Source organism: Gobius niger (assembly GCF_951799975.1).
Source record: "Gobius niger genome assembly, chromosome: 20".
NCBI classification, from domain to species: Eukaryota; Metazoa; Chordata; class Actinopteri; order Gobiiformes; family Gobiidae; genus Gobius; species Gobius niger.
The window spans coordinates 1,062,054-1,087,488 of NC_136871.1; the positions used below are offsets into that span (position 1 = coordinate 1,062,054).

General features: G+C 41.1%; 1 protein-coding gene across 1 annotated transcript in view; it reads right to left on the reverse strand.

Moving 5' to 3' along the window:
* Positions 1 to 25,435, reverse strand: part of grip2b (glutamate receptor interacting protein 2b) — a 411,537-nt gene that overhangs the window by 4,114 nt on the left and 381,988 nt on the right. The window contains exons 22-24 of the mRNA XM_079579372.1: positions 5,507 to 5,705; positions 3,886 to 4,079; positions 164 to 310 (exon numbers count right to left, since the gene is read on the reverse strand). Of these exons, the coding sequence (XP_079435498.1) occupies positions 164 to 310; positions 3,886 to 4,079; positions 5,507 to 5,705 (540 nt within the window). The remainder of the gene's footprint in view (positions 1 to 163; positions 311 to 3,885; positions 4,080 to 5,506; positions 5,706 to 25,435) is intronic.

Here is a 25,435-nt window from a genome sequence, read left to right on the forward strand (position 1 = left end):
TACGTGACTGAAGATCAGACAGGTCCTAAAGAACTCGTCACAGCTCAGGTAAGAACATATCTCAGTATGGACCGGGGCCTGTTCCTTTAACACTTGTTGGTGTTAACTGGACTCATGTGTCTGAGATTGTGTGATCGAGGCCCTTGTGAAGCCGCCCCCTCACCTGCAGTATCCGGTCGTAAGGTCTAAGCCCCGCTCTGTCCGCCGGGCCGTCCGTTCGGATCATGTTCACGTAAACTCCCTTCTCTAAAAACCCGTCAGACACGCTGAACCCAAAGTCGTCGCCCTCTGGGTCCTTTATCACCGTCACCTATGGGAGAAAAGAAAGGACAGAATGACATAACCGCACTTTCAGCTTCAGCTGCTCCGACCCGGAGGCCCAATACGCACTAATAGCTACTTCTTATTTTTCTATTATTATTCATTCAATTCAACATAAAAGCACAAGATACACTTACAGGTAGTGCACCAACCCAAAAACCCTCCCTTCCTTCCTCCACCCCCTATACATCACTGCAGTCAGCAGCCTACACCTTTTGAGCCTAATTGTGATTAAATGTTTAAATAACTGTAAAAATATGAGTGTAAACAATAATGATAATTAATTTTATTTTAGGTACTTTTTTGTCTATTTTTTTGTTTTTTTTGTTTTGTTTTTTTCCAAAAATATAGGACATTACCTTCACCAGACCAGGTCTATAGGGTTCTTAAAACCAGGTCCAGTCCAGATCATGTCCAGGTCGGGCTCAGCAACACACGCTTTCATATATATGTTCACTCAAATTAGGAAAACAACAGATTTCATATAATCTAATCAAAATAAGCATTTGAGACCATCCCATCTACTTTTGTGTTGTTTGTCGTCATTATCTGTTTCAACCATAGACTTTTCTAAAGTTAAGAAATTCTGAATAAATGTTTTAAAGAAAGTAATAAGTGAATATCTATTTTTGGCCTTAAATATAAACCTTTTACCGAGTACAATAATTCAATTAACTAAATCATGACAGTCAATGAATTCTCCTAATGTAACAGAAACCACATCAAGCAAACAAACAAACCAATCCTTAAACACATTTTTTCAACTTCTACCCAAAACAAAGACACAACATGACAATACCAAAACAAATGCAGCTTCTTCTTTGTGATTCCAACAGGCTATCGGGCAAAGCTAACTGTGGGCTAGCGCCACTTAAACAGTACGATCAGCCAAGCTTGATTGAAAAAAATTTCCTCCATTGTGTAACTGGATGAACAATATCCCTCTGTCCCTTTGTCTTTCCTGTCAGCGTAGTATTTACTCTCACGGACAATTAATGAGCAAAAAAACGCAACATGCTACGACACCTGCAGTGGCGCTTATGGCCTCTAGGGGCATAAGCGCTGTTTTAAATAGGGAAAATGTGGAAGAGCGTGGTCGTTTCTAACCTCACCCCCGTTTTGGCCCCATAGAGGAGAGGAGGAGCTAAATGCTAAAACAGACAGGCACACATCAACTCGTCTAACCTCAGGCAAGAACATATCTCAGTGTGGAAAAACGGTGGCCTGACATCCTTGGATAGATACAGACGGCATCTCTGGAATGGCCCATATATGGTCATGTTTGAAAACAGTTAAACAATTTGGAGAAAAATCTAAACTTTCTCTAATTATTCAAAAACTACTTTAACAAACGCTGAATTATGAATATAGTTTCTACTAAATAAAGATACAAAGACATGGGGAGGAGCAAAGTGGTTCAACAGCCCATAAATACATGAATAACGGAGAATGCTAACCTGATGCTACATGTTAGCATCAGCCTAATGTTTACGGTTAGCTAGCGCTCGCTACGATTGCCATTTTTTCACTTTTACTGAACAATCTGCTGTGAGAAAATATCCATATGGGCCCGATTTACACTTGATTCTATCTATGTGTGATAAATAAGTTCATATTCCACCAGAAAATGGCTAAAAAGAGGGAAAATTGTGTTTCTCTAAAGATTCTATTTTCCCCCTCGGTGAAGCCACGCCCCCTTCTGTGACGAGATGCGTCTGTGTCTATTGACTTTCCACATTTTCTGACCACAATGGCCAAGAAGAAGCTTCTGCAGAAAGAAGCGAAACGTCCTCAACTCAAATAAAACAGTCAAAATCGTCAATCGAATCAAAATAGAAAAAATAGTAAGAATATGAGAGTTCAGACACAAGAGGGACAAACAAACCCAGAGAGCTTTTCCACAGTTTGGGACTTTAATCTAGAATATTCTTTCTGTGACTCAAAATATAGCAGATAAACATAGTGATGAGTTCTTTTTTTTGCTAGATAACACTACTATACTTGTTGAGTATGTTTTTTTTTGTCTGAATTCCAGTTTGAGTTCATGAAGTTTAACATAAGGTGGTGTGGGGGGAGGAGCCTCTGCTTCACTCACGCACAGGGGATTTCTGTTTCTGTTATGTAACGCTCAACAATAGCAGGCCTATATAAAGACATTATATACGTTAGACAGGGAACATTAAACAGCGCTGGATCACAGGCAGTCTGGCAGTTTACCAAAGCACGAGCAGCCAGCCCAAAAAGCCTGAGGAAACGCTTCTCCTAATTCCTTCACAGAACATATACTTATGTGATTAACTCTCCATCCATCCATCCAAAAAATATATATACTTATGGCAACATTAATTGTTTTTTGTTTTGTTTTTAGATTTGATCAAGTATATGCTCCACAGACAATTTGTCTCTTATGTTTTTATACATTTCAGATGCCGGATATGATCCAAGGTGGCAGTATCTGATTTCCATGTTTGGTGTGTCAACTTACATTAAAGCAGCACTAAGTAACGTGTTTATGGGAGGATTGGAGGGTCTTTCATCGCCCCCTGGTGTCTCTGGCCAGAAAACCATGTTTGCAACTTGGCAAACGGGCAAAGCTAACTGCGGGCTAACGTCACTTTAAACAGTATTTATAGCCAAGCTTGAGTGAAAAAAATGATCTCCATTGTATAATTGGATGAACAATATCCCTCTCTCCCTTTGTCTTTCCTGTCAGCGTAGTATTTACTCTCCAAGACAATTAATAAGTAAAAAAAACGCTACTGCTACGACACCTGCAGTTGCGTTTATGGCCTGTAGGGGCAAGAGTTACTTAGTACTGCTTTAAAGGCCCTAAACCTAATTATTTTTGTTGATAAAGCACATACATTAAGTAAGGGATAATGTATAGAACGCTGGTCATTATCGGGAAAATAAGCACCGACAGGGCGAACCCTGAAGGTGACTGAAGGCGTTCTATACATTTTCCCGCTTATTATTCGGCCATTTGCCAACTGAACACACACAAGATAAACGTCGTACACTTTTATGAAGTCGAAAGGTTTATTTAATGACTTCCGCGACAAATAGTTCCCAAAAGTTTGCGCGTTGCTCGGCAACGTTTGGCTAGGCTAGAAGCAGCAAGGCTAGCAGCTAGCCTAGCAACTTAGCTGAAGGCGCAGTTGGAGGAGGTGGTGAATCTCTGGGTAAGTTGAAAGTCAGACTCACGATTCCCCGACTTCTCTCTCAGTGACGGGACAGATAGTGTCGCTGCTACGTACGTGTGGAGTGATATGAAAGCACCAACTCCGGTGCCGTTGGCAGCGGAGTTATTTTTCTCAGAGGTCCTTTATCAGAAAATAATGAGCGGGAGAACGTTGGGAAATCCCATTCAAATCAACGGAGCTTCTGCTTATGTTGTGAAGAGCCGTATAATAAATACTGTTAGTTTTGGTCCAAACTGACCTTTGAGCAAATCAAACTTCATTTACAAAGCGCTTTTCATATAAAATGTAACACAAAGTGCTTTACAGATAAAAAAAACACCCACAAAAACAAAGTCCATGTTCCCAGTGTGGCGTGCCTGACCTTGTGCAGCTCCAGCGGTGTGGGGGAGACGATCCCCTGCATCTCCTCTTTGATCCTCCGAGACTCCCAGGTCCGCAGCGAGGCCTTGGCTTTGGGGTCCTGGAAGTGCAGCGGAGACTGGGCCTCCTGGCGCAGGAGCGGCCCCTGGTGCATCAGCCCGTCCTGCAGGAACAGGGGGTCGGACAGAAGGCCATCTGCAGGAGGAGACGTTCATTTAAATCAAACATGATACAGGGTTTGTGTTCACTGGAGAAAACACACAGGAGAGAATCACAGGGGCTGAATGTTTAACGCGTCTCTCATGTACAGGTGTGGACACAAACTTCCCATCCACATCCCCCTTAGGTCGTCTCCCACCCCACTGTGACCCTCCTTAAAGGAACAGGCCACCGTTTTTCCTCACTGAGATATGTTCTTACCTGAGCTGTGACGAGTTCTTTAGGACCTGTCTGATCTTCCCCCGTGCCTTCAGTCACATAAACACAGCGCAGACGGCGTTAGCATTTAGCCTCTCCCTCTCTCCTCTATCTCCACTAGGGGGAACTATATTATAAGGCGTAATAATACCAGGAGTAGTTCGAAATCCGCGCAGTAATCTTCACTTTACTGTGCGGATGCCAAACTACTCCTGGTATTATTACGCTTTACAATATAGTCCCCCCTTTTATCCGCTTAGAAAATCCACATTGTTTAATTGTGTGTAATTATACTTTGTAGTGGAACACTTCACGTAACCATATTTAAATAGGGAAAACGTGGAAGAGCTTGGTAGCTTCTATCTTGACCTGTTTTGGAGCTATAGAGGAGAGAGGGAGAGGCTAAATGCTAACGCCGTCTGCGCTGTGTTTACGTGACTGAAGATCAGACAGGTCCTAAAGAACTCGTCACAGCTCAGGTAAGAACATATCTCAGTGTGGAAAAACGCTGGCCTGTTCCTTTAACATCACCCCCACCACCCCCTTTACACATAAGGAAGCTCCCAAGCCTTACCCCCGCAGCCGGTCCAAGTTACACTTTCTTCTAGTTTTTCTATGACATTCTTGGAGGTCAAGGCCAAGGGGACGCTTGTTTGCATGGAGATAATGCCCCTGCACTGTCTAAAGCACTGTTTAAAGGAATAGTTCACTGTTTTTCCATACGGTGATATGTTCTTACCTGAGCTTAGACGAGTAGATACATACCTGTCTGGTCTTTGTGCCCATGGAAGAGCGTGGTAGAGTAACATCACCCCCGTTTGGAGCCATAGGAATACATTGGGAGGGGCCAAATACAAAACAATATTTTTGGTCTTTTTACGTGACGCATCAACTCGTCTAAGCTCAGGTAAGAACATATCTCAGTGTGGAAAAACTGAACTATTCCTTTAAGAATGACACTTACACTTGTATTGCACTTTACAAGCTTGAGTTACCGAGTTTCTCTAAGCACCACACTGGGGATCGAACCCCGGACCTTCCTGCAGTGAAGCATGAGCGCTAACCACTGCGCCACCATGTCAAGCTTGGCCTTTGCGTTTACATATTCTCACCAGATCTTAAAAACACCAGGCATTTGACCTGAACAGATGTATCTAAAATGTATCTCCTGTCAGTCATTATTGGCAGTCTGAAAAACCCTTCACTGTAGACTCTGGACTTGCCGTGGTGCAGCTGCGCCTCCTCGAGCAGGTGGGCCTCGTCGTGCAGGTGCAGGAGAGCCCCCGGGTGCAGCAGGGAGTTCCTCCTCAGAGGGCTCATCCTGCTGTGGCTCAGGATGGGCTCCGGGGGAGGCTTGTTCCCATCCACGCCTAAACTGATGGCTGTGCCGGTCATTATGGACGCCTGAAGGAGACGCAAGATTTAGTTTGACCTGATACATGATCCTGGTGATGGAAATATGGTAAGTATTAGTAATAAGTATTAGCCCCCGCCATCTCCTCCTTTAGTTTCCTTAAGGTCGGCTCACACTACACGACTTTTATGCCCGATTTCGCTCTGATTCTCAGTCGTGCCGAGTCTAATTGAGTCGCGTCTCGTCGAAGGCGTCACACAGAGTCGGGTCGTGTCGTGTGGGGGGAGAAACGTGGGTGATTTTACCGACACAAACGTGAATGACAGAGAGATATAAAGACAGGAAAACACTGCCGCGCCTCCTTTTTTCACTTCTCTGTTAAACCAGCGGCACAAACGACTCATTTCACGGCCACAGCCCCACACACGAAACAGCACAACTTTATATCACCAAAAGTTCACCACAAACACCTTTTCCAGCTACATTTCAACCACGAGCAGAGTTTAGCGGCTCTTACTGAGTTTGGAGACGAACTGTTTAGCTTCACCTCGCTGCGAAAGGCGGCTAACGGCGGCTAGCCTCCCCGCTAACGGCGGCTAGCCTCCCCGCTTTCTCCTCCGTCCTGAGGTTGACGCCAGTGTTAATTTCGTCGACTAAAATATTAGTCAAAGTGATATTTTTGTGACTAAAATTGGACTAAAACTAAATTAAAAGTTTCTCATGAGACTAAAACTGTGACTAAAATGTCCAGATATTTGAGTCGACTAAAATGAGACTAAATAAAAATGAAAAGGAGAGACTAAAATCATCCACACTTGTATTGAGCGTCTGAAAGAGCCTCAGATCATGTTTAAAGGATCAGCTCTGAGCTTTGTTCATGTGGAGCAGAAACATGAAGCAGAGGAACAACATTAAACATGATTAGAATCAATATTATCAATGCAAAGTCCACTCAATTAGTCTTAAATTTACTTGCAATTTTAGTCGACTAAAACTAGAGTAAAAATGGGGATGAAATTTTCTTTTTTTGTCACATATTTAGTCATTTTTTAGTCATTCTTTTCTTTTTTTTGGTCATTTTTTGTCGTTTTTTTGTCATTTTTTCGTCATTTTTTTGTCATTTTTTTGTCATTTTTTTGTCACATTTTTAGTCATTTTTTTAGTCATTTTTTTCATTTTTTTTGTCATTTTTTAGTCATTTTTGTGTCATTTTTGTGTCATTTTTGTGTCATTTTTGTGTCATTTTTGTGTCATTTTTGTGTCATTTTTTTTTTGTCTTTTTTTTGGTCATGTTTTGTCTTTTTTTAGTCATTTTCTGTCACATTTTTGTAATTTTTGTTTCTTTTTTTCTTTTTTAATTTTTTTTTTTTGGTCATTTTTTGGCCAATTTTTTTGTCATTTTTTTGGAGAGACTAAAATCATCCAAACTTGTATTGAGCGTCTGAAAGAGCCTCAGATCATGTAAATTCTCTGTTAAAGGATCAGCTCTGAGCTTTGTTCATGTGGAGCAGAAACATGAAGCAGAGGAACAACATTAAACATGATTAGAATCAATATTATCAATGCAAAGTCCACTCAATTAGTCTTAAATTTAGTCGACTAAAACTAGACTAAAATCGAATTACATTTTCGTCAAAAGACTAAAACTACATTAAAATATGTTGTCAAAATTAACACTGGTCGACGCCCGTCTCCTTTTCTTATTAAATCCACTGAAACACGTCCCGCTTCTTCCTGTCGCCGACTTTTCTCTCCATGTGACAGAACTATAGCCCAGCTGAAGCTTGGTAGTAGCCGTAAGCTAGCGCTGCGGTGTTGTGACATTGTTGACACCGTTGACCGATCGGGACACACACGTTATCCCGCGCTCACAAACGCAGGCCTGTCTTTGCTGATCTGGGGTCAGTTTTGAAGCCGTAGAGACGACAGACGCGCTGTGTTATAAAACATCGGCTGTTTGTCAGAATCGTGAGTCGCTCTGACGATTCTCAGTCGTGTATAGTGTGGACCCCCCATTCTATATAAAACCGTTTACGACGAGAAAAGTCGTGTAGTGCGTGCTGACCTTAAAGGAGACACTGGGGATGAAATTTTCTTTTTTTGTCACATTTTTTGTCATTTTGTTGTCATTTTTTTGTCACATTTTTAGTCAATTTTTAGTCATTTTTTTCATTTTTTTTTGTGTCTTTTTTTTGGTCATTTTTTGTCTTTTTTTAGTCATTTTTTGTCACATTTTTGTAATTTTTTTTTTTTTTTTTTTTTTTTTTTTGTCATTTTTTGGCCAATTTTTTTGTCATTTTTTTGGAGAGACTAAAATCATCCAAACTTGTATTGAGCGTCTGAAAGAGCCTCAGATCATGTTTAAAGGATCAGCTCTGAGCTTTGTTCATGTGGAGCAGAAACATGAAGCAGAGGAACAACATTAAACATGATTAGAATCAATATTATCAATGCAAAGTCCACTCAATTAGTCTCAAATTTACTTGCAATTTTAGTCGACTAAAACTAGAGTAAAAATGGGGATGAAATTTTCTTTTTTTGTCACATTTTTAGTCATTTTTTTGTAATTTTTTTCTTTTTTTTTGTCATTTTTTTGTCATTTTTTTGTCATTTTTTTGTCATTTTTTTGTCATTTTTTTGTCATTTTTGTGTCATTTTTTTGTTTTTGTTTTTTTGTCTTTTTTTTGTCTTTTTTTGTGTCTTTTTTTGTCATTTTTTGGCCAATTTTTTTGTCATTTTTTTGGAGAGACTAAAATCATCCAAACTTGTATTGAGCGTCTGAAAGAGCCTCAGATCATGTAAATTCTCTGTTAAAGGATCAGCTCTGAGCTTTGTTCATGTGGAGCAGAAACATGAAGCAGAGGAACAACATTAAATATGATTAGAATCAATATTATCAATGCAAAGTCCACTCAATTAGTCTTAAATTTAGTCGACTAAAACTAGACTAAAATCGAATTACATTTTCGTCAAAAGACTAAAACTACATTAAAATATGTTGTCAAAATTAACACTGATCGACGCCCGTCTCCTTTTCTTATTAAATCCACTGAAACACGTCCCGCTTCTTCCTGTCGCCGACTTTTCTCTCCATGTGACAGAACTATAGCCCAGCTGAAGCTTGGTAGTAGCCGTAAGCTAGCGCTGCGGTGTTGTGACATTGTTGACACCGTTGACCGATCGGGACACACACGTTATCCCGCGCTCACAAACGCAGGCCTGTCTTTGCTGATCTGGGGTCAGTTTTGAAGCCGTAGAGACGACAGACGCGCTGTGTTATAAAACATCAGCTGTTTGTCAGAATCGTGAGTCGCTCTGACGATTCTCAGTCGTGTATAGTGTGGACCCCCCATTCTATATAAAACCGTTTACGACGAGAAAAGTCGTGTAGTGCGTGCTGACCTTAAAGGAGACACTGGGGATGAAATTTTCTTTTTTTGTCACATTTTTTGTCATTTTGTTGTCATTTTTTTGTCACATTTTTAGTCAATTTTTAGTCATTTTTTTCATTTTTTTTTGTGTCTTTTTTTTGGTCATTTTTTGTCTTTTTTTAGTCATTTTTTGTCACATTTTTGTAATTTTTTTTTTTTTTTTTTTTTTTTTTTTGTCATTTTTTGGCCAATTTTTTTGTCATTTTTTTGGAGAGACTAAAATCATCCAAACTTGTATTGAGCGTCTGAAAGAGCCTCAGATCATGTTTAAAGGATCAGCTCTGAGCTTTGTTCATGTGGAGCAGAAACATGAAGCAGAGGAACAACATTAAACATGATTAGAATCAATATTATCAATGCAAAGTCCACTAAACTAGTCTTAAATTTACTTGCAATTTTAGTCGACTAAAACTAGAGTAAAAATGGGGATGAAATTTTCTTTTTTTGTCACATTTTTAGTCATTTTTTTGTAATTTTTTTCTTTTTTTTTGTCATTTTTTTGTCATTTTTTTGTCATTTTTTTGTCATTTTTTTGTCATTTTTTTGTCATTTTTGTGTCATTTTTTTGTTTTTGTTTTTTTGTCTTTTTTTTGTCTTTTTTTGTGTCTTTTTTTGTCATTTTTTGGCCAATTTTTTTGTCATTTTTTTGGAGAGACTAAAATCATCCAAACTTGTATTGAGCGTCTGAAAGAGCCTCAGATCATGTAAATTCTCTGTTAAAGGATCAGCTCTGAGCTTTGTTCATGTGGAGCAGAAACATGAAGCAGAGGAACAACATTAAATATGATTAGAATCAATATTATCAATGCAAAGTCCACTCAATTAGTCTTAAATTTAGTCGACTAAAACTAGACTAAAATCGAATTACATTTTCGTCAAAAGACTAAAACTACATTAAAATATGTTGTCAAAATTAACACTGATCGACGCCCGTCTCCTTTTCTTATTAAATCCACTGAAACACGTCCCGCTTCTTCCTGTCGCCGACTTTTCTCTCCATGTGACAGAACTATAGCCCAGCTGAAGCTTGGTAGTAGCCGTAAGCTAGCGCTGCGGTGTTGTGACATTGTTGATGTAACCCACATAAAATCGTGCCTTTTTAGAATAAAATTAAATATGAAATTTCTAGTCTACCGTGGCCGCAACACGTGACCACACCCGCGCGCACCTTTTTCCCTCGCGAGATGTCCGTAGCCAATCACATCACAGTAGGGCTCCTATACAAGCTTCCTGTTTCTTCTCTCCGGCAGAAGGTGGGAGAGAAGCAACAGGACGGCTGCAACAGGTTCGTAAACTCGCTCTACTTCGCTGTAGTTCTCGTTGATTTAAAAAACTAAACCTTCGTTGTACATTCCACGCCTGTAGAAGTCCGCTAACCGCCGCCGCAGATGCTGGGGTTCTCGCTGTGGGACAGATTATTGAGTGGAAATCGGTGAGTTGATGCATCAATGTGTTGTTTTGATGTAGCGCATTGCCTTGTTTTGAAACTGTCATGTTTGATACCTGTAATGTTTATGTGTGTGCGCAACACACTTTGTAGGTGTTTTGAGACCCATGTTGTGTGTACACTGGAAGAAGAAAAAAAGTCTAGCTAGCGTTCGTTTACGATGTTTACGATGTTTATTGATTTGGTCCTGTTTATCCGAACAGACCAGTTGCCCTGTCGAGTCCACTTGTGATGGCGAGCTGAGCCTAGAGCCCGGAGAAACAACCCAAACCTCTTCTGCGGTCTGGTAGGAGCCGTTGTGGCGCAGTCCTCTCCCACCTTTTCCTTCTCCGCCTTCCGCGTCCACATGAACTGAACTATTAACGCGTATGGACTAACTCACACTTGGAAATAACCCCAATGGACACTAAGCCATTCTTTGTAATGGAGTAAGAATTCAAACTTATTGTGGACGTAGTGTCGGTTAGGCGGGAGCGACGCGTTTTGGGGTTTTTGGACTGACCTATTTTTGTTTTGTTTTGTTTGATGCTGGTTGTTGTTTGCTGAAATAACCATGCTGTCTAAGTAACGAAAACACATTGTACTTCTATACCATAGTTTGTCTATGTGCTCCTGCAGGAATGTAAATATGTACATTTTGTAAATACCCGGTTTCCACTTAATAAGGCTTATCACGTAAACGCAATAAGGCTCTGTGTGTTGTTTCTACACCTACACCTCCATGAGCGGATCTAGCTTCTGGTCCAGCCCAATTGAACCAGTATATTTAATCGTACATGCTACATGACTAAAAGTGGCGAGCTAGCCAGGAGGTTTTGGTGTAGTAAATAATACTGTTTGGTCAAATTTTTCGTTTGTTCAGTCTTACCAACGCGTTGACAAATATGGATGTGTTCGAATCGCTGGGGATTAAAATACCAAACGCGGTGATCGTGAGTAGTAATCCAAAATGTGACGTTGAGGAGGTGGAGTTTTTCTTGCTTCAGTATGGAGCGATAGAGCGATCTTTTCCAATAAATTCTCCCACAAGTGAATACCATGATATGCTTGTTGTTGAATTTAAGACTGGTACGCCTTTTGAATTATTGGGGCCAATTTTGCCACATACTTTTGAAACTGAAGATAACGAGTATTGCGTTAAAAGCTTATCTAAACTTTACGCGGAAAATGTTGGTTGCGCAAAGACTAAGACCTACTTAGCAGACTTAAAGAAAGTGGCTAAATTATCGGGTCAAGATTTCACAGAAGTATTACAGCAACTGATGGCCCAAATCACTGAAGAAGTTGGCGAGTTGCGCCCTGCTAAAACTGAAGGCTCTACAGAGGAACAGGGTGCATCACAAGAAGTCAAAATGGCTGCCACTCTCACTCCACCAAAAATCAAAATGGCGGTTTCTCCACCAATCCAAACCATGACTGCTCCTTCCCGAATGCCTGCACCTAATGTCCACATGTCTGCAAATGATTTGAATCCACCAGAGGTGCAGAGGTATGTTGTGGAGCATATTGTAAAAAGTGATGACATTAATGTTCGTTCATCTCACAGATTGCGAATGTTCTCTGGAAAAGCACCCCGTCCACAACATGAAGTGGATTTCGACACGTGGCGCTCCGCTGTGGATGTCATCCTCAAGGACCCAGCTGTTTCCGAATTCCAAAGGTCGCGACAAATCCTGGACAGCCTGCTGCCGCCTGCTGCAGATGTCGTGAAACACCTCAGTCCAGACCTGCCTGCCGAAACCTACATCCAGCACCTCGACTCAGCTTATGGGACAGTACAGGATGGAGAGGAGCTGTATGTCAAATTCATGGACACTCTGCAAGACTCGGGTGAGAAGGCTTCCGCTTATTTACAGAGGCTGCAAGTTACCCTCGGCCTGGCGGTAAAGCGGGGAGGAGTTAAACCCAGTGATGTAAACCGGCACCTGCTGAGCCAATTTTGCAGGGGATGCTGGGATAACACCCTCATTGCTGAGCTCCAGCTAAAACAACGAAAAGCCAACCCTCCTTCGTTTGCCGAACTGCTGCTGTTGTTAAGAACAGAGGAAGATCGTGATGCTAGCAAAGTGCAACGTATGAAACAGCATCTGGGAACATCAAAGCAAAAAGTCTCTTCACAAGCGCAGTTTGCAGTCGAAGAGGAACGAGGACTTGGTGCTGCTCTGTCCGCGCTCACAAAACAGGTGGCTGAGATGCAACGGCAACTGGCTGAGTTAACTGCCGCCAAGTCCCAGTCACAACAGTCCGGTGCTCCAATCCCAAGGTACCAGAACAAACGAGCTGCTCCGACTGCGTCCCACCCAAAGCCTGGATTTTGCTTTTGCTGTGGTGAAGACGGACACATAAGACCACAATGTGAGAACAGTCCCAACCAAGCACTTGTGAACACAAAGCGCAAACAGTTCAATGACAGAAAACAGGCATGGCAGAAACAAAATCCATCTTCTCACGAACATTTAAACTAGACTCAGTTCCTGTCGTGGGACACACAGGAGCTGTGCCGGACCCACACTGTCCCGCAGAGAAGAGGAAGAGAGCTGTCCAATGTGCAGGCCTACAGCCGACCAGCCCCGGGCCAACGACAAAGCTGCCTTGTGGGCTGATTGGATCGAGATGCACCGCGGAAGTTAGCATCTCAGGTCATACCTGTCATTGCCTGCTCGACACTGGATCACAGGTAACCACCATACCTGTATCCTTTTATAATGAACATTTGCATGCCCAACCGATACAGCCACTTCACGATCTATTGCAAGTTGAGGGTGCCGCTGGTCAAAACGTCCCTTATCTCGGCTATGTCAACATATCTGTGAAGTTTTCCAAAGACTTTGTTGGTGAAAGCTATGACATTTCAACACTCGCTCTCGTGGTCCCAGATACACACCCTGCTGTTTTAGCAACGGTTCTCATCGGCATGAACACTTTAGAGCCACTCTATGAACAGTATCTTGGCGAACACTCCACATTCCAACCCGCTGCCAACGGGTATAGAGCCGTTCTGAAGACTCTACAGCTGTCACACCAGCAGAAAGACCAGGGCAACATCGGAGCCGTAAGACTTCTCAGCAAGACCCCAGTGTGTGTTCCGGCCGGCCACACGATTGTGATCGAGGGCTCTGCGAAAGTCTCCACTCCACCGTACAGCCCCAGCGTCCTCATGCAACATCCTGCTTCCGCCTTACCCGGTGGCTTGTGTGTCAGCAGTTGCCTTGTAACTCTTCCGGCTCTCCCTCCATACAAGGTGCCAGTGGTCATCACAAATGAGTCAGAGCAAGACACATTTATTCCACCCTTCAGTGTCATCGCCGATCTGGAGTCGTACCACTGCATCCTCTCTGAACATCATGTGACCCAGCCGTCAGTTCCGGAACCATCCAACCTGAATTTAATGTTTGGGGAATCGCCGCTGTCATCTGAGTGGAAGAAGCGGGTCACGGAGAAACTCGAAAAGATCTCGGATGTATTCTCACAGCACGATCTGGATTTTGGATGCACGTCTGCGGTCAAGCATAACATCCCACTTCACGACAGTACACCATTCAAGCAGCGCGCCCGACCAATCCATCCCCAGGACTATGAGGCTGTCCGTCGCCATCTACGGGAGCTTCTGGAGGTCGGTGTGATACGGGAGTCGTCAGCTCCTTTTGCTTCGCCTGTCGTGGTCGTTAGAAAGAAGAACGGGGATGTCAGATTGTGCATCGACTATCGTAAGCTGAACCTTCAAACGATAAAGGATGCATACCCGTTACCCAACCTCGAAGAGTCGTTTTCAGCCCTTTCCGGGTCCAAATGGTTCTCAGTCCTCGACCTTAAGTCTGGTTATTATCAGATCGAGATGTGTGAAGAAGATAAGCCGAAGACTGCCTTTGTCACTCCCCTCGGATTTTGGGAGTTTAACAGAATGCCTCAAGGTGTCACCAATGCGCCGAGCACATTCCAACGCTTGATGGAACGCTGCATGGGTGATCTTCATCTGAGAGTGCTGGTGTTCTTAGATGATTTGATCATATTTTCGGACACTTTGGAGGAGCACGAGCGTCGGCTTTTGAGAGTCCTGAACAGACTACGAGAATACGGGCTGAAGTTGTCACCTGAGAAGTGTCGACTTTTCCAGAAATCTGTTCGCTACCTGGGCCACATTGTATCGGAGAGCGGTGTTCAGACAGACCCAGAAAAGATTGAAACAATAAAAACCTGGCCGGTTCCAACAACCTTGAAGCAACTGAGATCCTTCCTGGGTTTTGCAGGATATTACCGCCGATTCATCAAACATTACTCCGTCATAGCCAAGCCACTCAACGACCTGACTCGGGGATATGCACCTGCCCGCAAGTCAAAGACTACAAAAGCCAGCAAAATGCCATTCTACAGTCCAAACCAACCGTTTGGAGAAAGGTGGAGTTCCACCTGCCAGTGTGCTTTTGAGACATTGATTGAGAATCTAACAACTGCTCCAGTGCTCGGGTTTGCAGACCCCTCTCGTCCGTACATCCTCCACACGGATGCCAGCGTGACGGGGCTTGGGGCTGCACTATACCAGGAACAAGAGGGCAGCTTGCGAGTGATAGCCTACGCCAGCCGTGGACTTTCTCAAAGTGAGAGTCGCTACCCAGCCCACAAATTGGAATTTCTCGCCCTTAAATGGAGTGTGACGGAGAAGTTTCAAGATTTCCTGTATGGAGCAGACTTTACCGTGGTCACCGACAGCAACCCGCTGACCTACATCCTAACCTCAGCAAAGTTGGATGCGACAGGACACCGCTGGTTGGCTGCTTTGTCCACGTATTCGTTTAAGTTGCTGTACCGGGCTGGAAAGCAAAATTTTGATGCTGATTTCCTCTCACGACGTCCTCACCTGTGTTCCAACGATGACTCTCCTAAAGACCATGAAGTTATCCACCAGTTCATCTCCCAGCACACTGCAGATTCGGATGCTGTCTCGGAGGATGTTGTACGTGCCGTCTGTCAAAGTCATCTGGTACAGAGTGGTCTCACGCTCGTCGAGTCTCTGTCAATTGCAGCTGATGCCATCCCTGACAGTTACAGCTCTGAAGGCCGCAACGAGCTTCCGGTTATCCCTGCTCTCGACATCAAAGAAAAGCAGTCCGCTGATCCCTGCATTCGAGAGCTGATCCATCAGCTTGAAACGGGGGAGAAGATCCCGCCCACTGCTCGGACGGAGTTACCTGAACTGCCTCTCTTGCTCAGAGAGTGGTCCAAGTTGGAGCTGATGGATGGGATATTATACCGGAGGAGGAGGGAAAATGACGACCTCGCATACCAACTCATTGTTCCGGAGGAGTTACGTCCACTGGTCCTGAAAAGCCTCCATGATGACATGGGCCACATGGGGATCGAACGTACACTCGATCTAGTTCGCACACGGTTCTATTGGCCCAAAATGGCAGTAGATGTGGAGCAGAAGATAAAGACCTGTGGCCGGTGTGTGCGGAGGAAAGCATTGCCAGAGAGAGCTGCCCCACTCGTCAGCATCACAACTTCCCGACCACTTGAACTCCTATGCATGGATTTCTTAAGCCTCGAACCGGATTCCAGCAATACTCGTGACATCCTAGTCCTGACGGATCATTTCACCAAATTCGCCGTTGCCATCCCCACACCCAATCAAAAAGCGAAAACTGTGGCGAAATGTTTATGGGAGAATTACATCATCTATTATGGCATACCGGAGCGGATTCACACCGATCAAGGTCAGGATTTTGAATCAAAGCTGATAAAGGAGCTGTGTGAAGTTGCTGGGATACGAAAGAGTCGCACAACACCCTACCACCCGAGGGGAAATCCAGTGGAACGTTTCAACCGGACACTGTTGGCTATGCTGGGGACTCTCGAACAAAAGAAGAAATCCAGATGGAAAGAACATGTAAAACCACTGGTTCACGCTTACAATTGCACTCGAAACGAGGTCACAGGATTCAGCCCCTACGAACTCATGTTTGGAAGAACACCTCGCTTACCTGTGGACCTTGCATTCAACCTCCCTGTGCGTGAAACCCAGAACAAGAACCATTCGCAATATATTACAACTCTCAAATCCAGGTTGGAGGAAAGCTTCAGAATTGCTTCCAAAAATGCAACAAAGACTGCTGACCGAAACAAAGCTCGGTTTGACAAACGTGTGATTCCATCAGCGCTGGAACCAGGAGACAAAGTTCTCGTGAGAAACGTCCGCCTTCGTGGGAAGCACAAACTCTCCGACAAGTGGGAGCAGGGGGTTTATGTGGTGATCCACCGAGCTGGAAACCTTCCGGTTTATAAGGTCAAGCCAGAGAGCAGTGATGGACCAACGCGGACTCTGCATCGAGACCTTCTCCTTCCCTGTGGTCTACTTAAGGACAGTGACGAGGACATACCATCGGTCGGTAACTCACCTGTCCGTAAACCCAGAACTCGGCAGCAGAGTAAAAACCCAGAACTTTCCACAGACACTCCTGTTGAAGATGATGACAATGAGAGTTTGGTCTCCTTCAATCCCAGTCCACCTACGATGCAGTTTACAGTGGAGAAACATCACATGCCTGTTCCATGTTCACCCCTTGGACGGGAGAGCCAAAATGCACTGTTATCGTATCCTCCAGTGGAATTGGAGAACCAAGCCGAAGCAGCACCATCTCTGTCCAGTACTCAATCTTCAGTGGTCGAGTCCAGCAGCGAGGAGTCCGAGTCTGAGGTGGAAAACTTACCAGAAACTGTTGAAGCTGAACCTGTCGAAACCCAACCTGAAAATGACAATGACTTACTTGACATACCTACCAACTTACCTGAACCTGACGAGATACTTGCCGACGATCCTCCTGAAGAACTGAATCCTCTCGAACAACCCGACGATGACATTGACGTAGGTGACGTTACTCTCAGACGTTCAGTACGACATAGAGCACCACCTAAAAGATTACAGTATGTTTCCCGTGGTAATCCGTTGATTTCCGTTGTTCAAACAATGTTACAGAGTTTGTCCGACGCGTTAGTAGCCAGTCGTTACTAATAGTCTACTGACCTTTTTCACGTAGTCCAACTCTTTTACCATGCAACGGGACGTGCAAGATTTTAGGCCGGGAGGATGTAACCCACATAAAATCGTGCCTTTTTAGAATAAAATTAAATATGAAATTTCTAGTCTACCGTGGCCGCAACACGTGACCACACCCGCGCGCACCTTTTTCCCTCGCGAGATGTCCGTAGCCAATCACATCACAGTAGGGCTCCTATACAAGCTTCCTGTTTCTTCTCTCCGGCAGAAGGTGGGAGAGAAGCAACAGGACGGCTGCAACAGGTTCGTAAGCTCGCTCTACTTCGCTGTAGTTCTCGTTGATTTAAAAAACTAAACCTTCGTTGTACATTCCACGCCTGTAGAAGTCCGCTAACCGCCGCCGCAGATGCTGGGGTTCTCGCTGTGGGACAGATTATTGAGTGGAAATCGGTGAGTTGATGCATCAATGTGTTGTTTTGATGTAGCGCATTGCCTTGTTTTGAAACTGTCATGTTTGATACCTGTAATGTTTATGTGTGTGCGCAACACACTTTGTAGGTGTTTTGAGACCCATGTTGTGTGTACACTGGAAGAAGAAAAAAAGTCTAGCTAGCGTTCGTTTACGATGTTTACGATGTTTATTGATTTGGTCCTGTTTATCCGAACAGACCAGTTGCCCTGTCGAGTCCACTTGTGATGGCGAGCTGAGCCTAGAGCCCGGAGAAACAACCCAAACCTCTTCTGCGGTCTGGTAGGAGCCGTTGTGGCGCAGTCCTCTCCCACCTTTTCCTTCTCCGCCTTCCGCGTCCACATGAACTGAACTATTAACGCGTATGGACTAACTCACACTTGGAAATAACCCCAATGGACACTAAGCCATTCTTTGTAATGGAGTAAGAATTCAAACTTATTGTGGACGTAGTGTCGGTTAGGCGGGAGCGACGCGTTTTGGGGTTTTTGGACTGACCTATTTTTGTTTTGTTTTGTTTGATGCTGGTTGTTGTTTGCTGAAATAACCATGCTGTCTAAGTAACGAAAACACATTGTACTTCTATACCATAGTTTGTCTATGTGCTCCTGCAGGAATGTAAATATGTACATTTTGTAAATACCCGGTTTCCACTTAATAAGGCTTATCACGTAAACGCAATAAGGCTCTGTGTGTTGTTTCTACACCTACACCTCCATGAGCGGATCTAGCTTCTGGTCCAGCCCAATTGAACCAGTATATTTAATCGTACATGCTACATTGACACCGTTGACCGATCGGGACACACACGTTATCCCGCGCTCACAAACGCAGGCCTGTCTTTGCTGATCTGGGGTCAGTTTTGAAGCCGTAGAGACGACAGACGCGCTGTGTTATAAAACATCAGCTGTTTGTCAGAATCGTGAGTCGCTCTGACGATTCTCAGTCGTGTATAGTGTGGACCCCCCATTCTATATAAAACCGTTTACGACGAGAAAAGTCGTGTAGTGCGTGCTGACCTTAAAGGAGACACTGGGGATGAAATTTTCTTTTTTTGTCACATTTTTTGTCATTTTGTTGTCATTTTTTTGTCACATTTTTAGTCAATTTTTAGTCATTTTTTTCATTTTTTTTTGTGTCTTTTTTTTGGTCATTTTTTGTCTTTTTTTAGTCATTTTTTGTCACATTTTTGTAATTTTATTTTATTTTTTTTTTTTTTTTTTGTCATTTTTTGGCCAATTTTTTTGTCATTTTTTTGGAGAGACTAAAATCATCCAAACTTGTATTGAGCGTCTGAAAGAGCCTCAGATCATGTTTAAAGGATCAGCTCTGAGCTTTGTTCATGTGGAGCAGAAACATGAAGCAGAGGAACAACATTAAACATGATTAGAATCAATATTATCAATGCAAAGTCCACTCAATTAGTCTCAAATTTACTTGCAATTTTAGTCGACTAAAACTAGAGTAAAAATGGGGATGAAATTTTCTTTTTTTGTCACATTTTTAGTCATTTTTTTGTAATTTTTTTCTTTTTTTTTGTCATTTTTTTGTCATTTTTTTGTCATTTTTTTGTCATTTTTTTGTCATTTTTGTGTCATTTTTTTGTTTTTGTTTTTTTGTCTTTTTTTTGTCTTTTTTTGTGTCTTTTTTTGTCATTTTTTGGCCAATTTTTTTGTCATTTTTTTGGAGAGACTAAAATCATCCAAACTTGTATTGAGCGTCTGAAAGAGCCTCAGATCATGTAAATTCTCTGTTAAAGGATCAGCTCTGAGCTTTGTTCATGTGGAGCAGAAACATGAAGCAGAGGAACAACATTAAATATGATTAGAATCAATATTATCAATGCAAAGTCCACTCAATTAGTCTTAAATTTAGTCGACTAAAACTAGACTAAAATCGAATTACATTTTCGTCAAAAGACTAAAACTACATTAAAATATGTTGTCAAAATTAACACTGATCGACGCCCGTCTCCTTTTCTTATTAAATCCACTGAAACACGTCCCGCTTCTTCCTGTCGCCGACTTTTCTCTCCATGTGACAGAACTATAGCCCAGCTGAAGCTTGGTAGTAGCCGTAAGCTAGCGCTGCGGTGTTGTGACATTGTTGACACCGTTGACCGATCGGGACACACACGTTATCCCGCGCTCACAAACGCAGGCCTGTCTTTGCTGATCTGGGGTCAGTTTTGAAGCCGTAGAGACGACAGACGCGCTGTGTTATAAAACATCAGCTGTTTGTCAGAATCGTGAGTCGCTCTGACGATTCTCAGTCGTGTATAGTGTGGACCCCCCATTCTATATAAAACCGTTTACGACGAGAAAAGTCGTGTAGTGCGTGCTGACCTTAAAGGAGACACTGGGGATGAAATTTTCTTTTTTTGTCACATTTTTTGTCATTTTGTTGTCATTTTTTTGTCACATTTTTAGTCAATTTTTAGTCATTTTTTTCATTTTTTTTTGTGTCTTTTTTTTGGTCATTTTTTGTCTTTTTTTAGTCATTTTTTGTCACATTTTTGTAATTTTTTTTTTTTTTTTTTTTTTTTTTTTGTCATTTTTTGGCCAATTTTTTTGTCATTTTTTTGGAGAGACTAAAATCATCCAAACTTGTATTGAGCGTCTGAAAGAGCCTCAGATCATGTTTAAAGGATCAGCTCTGAGCTTTGTTCATGTGGAGCAGAAACATGAAGCAGAGGAACAACATTAAACATGATTAGAATCAATATTATCAATGCAAAGTCCACTAAACTAGTCTTAAATTTACTTGCAATTTTAGTCGACTAAAACTAGAGTAAAAATGGGGATGAAATTTTCTTTTTTTGTCACATTTTTAGTCATTTTTTTGTAATTTTTTTCTTTTTTTTTGTCATTTTTTTGTCATTTTTTTGTCATTTTTTTGTCATTTTTTTGTCATTTTTTTGTCATTTTTGTGTCATTTTTTTGTTTTTGTTTTTTTGTCTTTTTTTTGTCTTTTTTTGTGTCTTTTTTTGTCATTTTTTGGCCAATTTTTTTGTCATTTTTTTGGAGAGACTAAAATCATCCAAACTTGTATTGAGCGTCTGAAAGAGCCTCAGATCATGTAAATTCTCTGTTAAAGGATCAGCTCTGAGCTTTGTTCATGTGGAGCAGAAACATGAAGCAGAGGAACAACATTAAATATGATTAGAATCAATATTATCAATGCAAAGTCCACTCAATTAGTCTTAAATTTAGTCGACTAAAACTAGACTAAAATCGAATTACATTTTCGTCAAAAGACTAAAACTACATTAAAATATGTTGTCAAAATTAACACTGATCGACGCCCGTCTCCTTTTCTTATTAAATCCACTGAAACACGTCCCGCTTCTTCCTGTCGCCGACTTTTCTCTCCATGTGACAGAACTATAGCCCAGCTGAAGCTTGGTAGTAGCCGTAAGCTAGCGCTGCGGTGTTGTGACATTGTTGACACCGTTGACCGATCGGGACACACACGTTATCCCGCGCTCACAAACGCAGGCCTGTCTTTGCTGATCTGGGGTCAGTTTTGAAGCCGTAGAGACGACAGACGCGCTGTGTTATAAAACATCAGCTGTTTGTCAGAATCGTGAGTCGCTCTGACGATTCTCAGTCGTGTATAGTGTGGACCCCCCATTCTATATAAAACCGTTTACGACGAGAAAAGTCGTGTAGTGCGTGCTGACCTTAAAGGAGACACTGGGGATGAAATTTTCTTTTTTTGTCACATTTTTTGTCATTTTGTTGTCATTTTTTTGTCACATTTTTAGTCAATTTTTAGTCATTTTTTTCATTTTTTTTTGTGTCTTTTTTTTGGTCATTTTTTGTCTTTTTTTAGTCATTTTTTGTCACATTTTTGTAATTTTTTTTTTTTTTTTTTTTTTTTTTTTGTCATTTTTTGGCCAATTTTTTTGTCATTTTTTTGGAGAGACTAAAATCATCCAAACTTGTATTGAGCGTCTGAAAGAGCCTCAGATCATGTTTAAAGGATCAGCTCTGAGCTTTGTTCATGTGGAGCAGAAACATGAAGCAGAGGAACAACATTAAACATGATTAGAATCAATATTATCAATGCAAAGTCCACTAAACTAGTCTTAAATTTACTTGCAATTTTAGTCGACTAAAACTAGAGTAAAAATGGGGATGAAATTTTCTTTTTTTGTCACATTTTTAGTCATTTTTTTGTAATTTTTTTCTTTTTTTTTGTCATTTTTTTGTCATTTTTTTGTCATTTTTTTGTCATTTTTTTGTCATTTTTTTGTCATTTTTGTGTCATTTTTTTGTTTTTGTTTTTTTGTCTTTTTTTTGTCTTTTTTTGTGTCTTTTTTTGTCATTTTTTGGCCAATTTTTTTGTCATTTTTTTGGAGAGACTAAAATCATCCAAACTTGTATTGAGCGTCTGAAAGAGCCTCAGATCATGTAAATTCTCTGTTAAAGGATCAGCTCTGAGCTTTGTTCATGTGGAGCAGAAACATGAAGCAGAGGAACAACATTAAATATGATTAGAATCAATATTATCAATGCAAAGTCCACTCAATTAGTCTTAAATTTAGTCGACTAAAACTAGACTAAAATCGAATTACATTTTCGTCAAAAGACTAAAACTACATTAAAATATGTTGTCAAAATTAACACTGATCGACGCCCGTCTCCTTTTCTTATTAAATCCACTGAAACACGTCCCGCTTCTTCCTGTCGCCGACTTTTCTCTCCATGTGACAGAACTATAGCCCAGCTGAAGCTTGGTAGTAGCCGTAAGCTAGCGCTGCGGTGTTGTGACATTGTTGACACCGTTGACCGATCGGGACACACACGTTATCCCGCGCTCACAAACGCAGGCCTGTCTTTGCTGATCTGGGGTCAGTTTTGAAGCCGTAGAGACGACAGACGCGCTGTGTTATAAAACATCAGCTGTTTGTCAGAATCGTGAGTCGCTCTGACGATTCTCAGTCGTGTATAGTGTGGACCCCCCATTCTATATAAAACCGTTTACGACGAGAAAAGTCGTGTAGTGCGTGCTGACCTTAAAGGAGACACTGGGGATGAAATTTTCTTTTTTTGTCACATTTTTTGTCATTTTGTTGTCATTTTTTTGTCACATTTTTAGTCAATTTTTAGTCATTTTTTTCATTTTTTTTTGTGTCTTTTTTTTGGTCATTTTTTGTCTTTTTTTAGTCATTTTTTGTCACATTTTTGTAATTTTTTTTTTTATTTTTTTTTTTTTTTTGTCATTTTTTGGCCAATTTTTTTGTCATTTTTTTGGAGAGACTAAAATCATCCAAACTTGTATTGAGCGTCTGAAAGAGCCTCAGATCATGTTTAAAGGATCAGCTCTGAGCTTTGTTCATGTGGAGCAGAAACATGAAGCAGAGGAACAACATTAAACATGATTAGAATCAATATTATCAATGCAAAGTCCACTAAACTAGTCTTAAATTTACTTGCAATTTTAGTCGACTAAAACTAGAGTAAAAATGGGGATGAAATTTTCTTTTTTTGTCACATTTTTAGTCATTTTTTTGTAATTTTTTTCTTTTTTTTTGTCATTTTTTTGTCATTTTTTTGTCATTTTTTTGTCATTTTTTTGTCATTTTTTTGTCATTTTTGTGTCATTTTTTTGTTTTTGTTTTTTTGTCTTTTTTTTGTCTTTTTTTGTGTCTTTTTTTGTCATTTTTTGGCCAATTTTTTTGTCATTTTTTTGGAGAGACTAAAATCATCCAAACTTGTATTGAGCGTCTGAAAGAGCCTCAGATCATGTAAATTCTCTGTTAAAGGATCAGCTCTGAGCTTTGTTCATGTGGAGCAGAAACATGAAGCAGAGGAACAACATTAAATATGATTAGAATCAATATTATCAATGCAAAGTCCACTCAATTAGTCTTAAATTTAGTCGACTAAAACTAGACTAAAATCGAATTACATTTTCGTCAAAAGACTAAAACTACATTAAAATATGTTGTCAAAATTAACACTGATCGACGCCCGTCTCCTTTTCTTATTAAATCCACTGAAACACGTCCCGCTTCTTCCTGTCGCCGACTTTTCTCTCCATGTGACAGAACTATAGCCCAGCTGAAGCTTGGTAGTAGCCGTAAGCTAGCGCTGCGGTGTTGTGACATTGTTGACACCGTTGACCGATCGGGACACACACGTTATCCCGCGCTCACAAACACAGGCCTGTCTTTGCTGATCTGGGGTCAGTTTTGAAGCCGTAGAGACGACAGACGCGCTGTGTTATAAAACATCAGCTGTTTGTCAGAATCGTGAGTCGCTCTGACGATTCTCAGTCGTGTATAGTGTGGACCCCCCATTCTATATAAAACCGTTTACGACGAGAAAAGTCGTGTAGTGCGTGCTGACCTTAAAGGAGACACTGGGGATGAAATTTTCTTTTTTTGTCACATTTTTTGTCATTTTGTTGTCATTTTTTTGTCACATTTTTAGTCAATTTTTAGTCATTTTTTTCATTTTTTTTTGTGTCTTTTTTTTGGTCATTTTTTGTCTTTTTTTAGTCATTTTTTGTCACATTTTTGTAATTTTTTTTTTTTTTTTTTTTTTTTTTTTTGTCATTTTTTGGCCAATTTTTTTGTCATTTTTTTGGAGAGACTAAAATCATCCAAACTTGTATTGAGCGTCTGAAAGAGCCTCAGATCATGTTTAAAGGATCAGCTCTGAGCTTTGTTCATGTGGAGCAGAAACATGAAGCAGAGGAACAACATTAAACATGATTAGAATCAATATTATCAATGCAAAGTCCACTAAACTAGTCTTAAATTTACTTGCAATTTTAGTCGACTAAAACTAGAGTAAAAATGGGGATGAAATTTTCTTTTTTTGTCACATTTTTAGTCATTTTTTTGTAATTTTTTTCTTTTTTTTTGTCATTTTTTTGTCATTTTTTTGTCATTTTTTTGTCATTTTTTTGTCATTTTTTTGTCATTTTTGTGTCATTTTTTTGTTTTTGTTTTTTTGTCTTTTTTTTGTCTTTTTTTGTGTCTTTTTTTGTCATTTTTTGGCCAATTTTTTTGTCATTTTTTTGGAGAGACTAAAATCATCCAAACTTGTATTGAGCGTCTGAAAGAGCCTCAGATCATGTAAATTCTCTGTTAAAGGATCAGCTCTGAGCTTTGTTCATGTGGAGCAGAAACATGAAGCAGAGGAACAACATTAAATATGATTAGAATCAATATTATCAATGCAAAGTCCACTCAATTAGTCTTAAATTTAGTCGACTAAAACTAGACTAAAATCGAATTACATTTTCGTCAAAAGACTAAAACTACATTAAAATATGTTGTCAAAATTAACACTGATCGACGCCCGTCTCCTTTTCTTATTAAATCCACTGAAACACGTCCCGCTTCTTCCTGTCGCCGACTTTTCTCTCCATGTGACAGAACTATAGCCCAGCTGAAGCTTGGTAGTAGCCGTAAGCTAGCGCTGCGG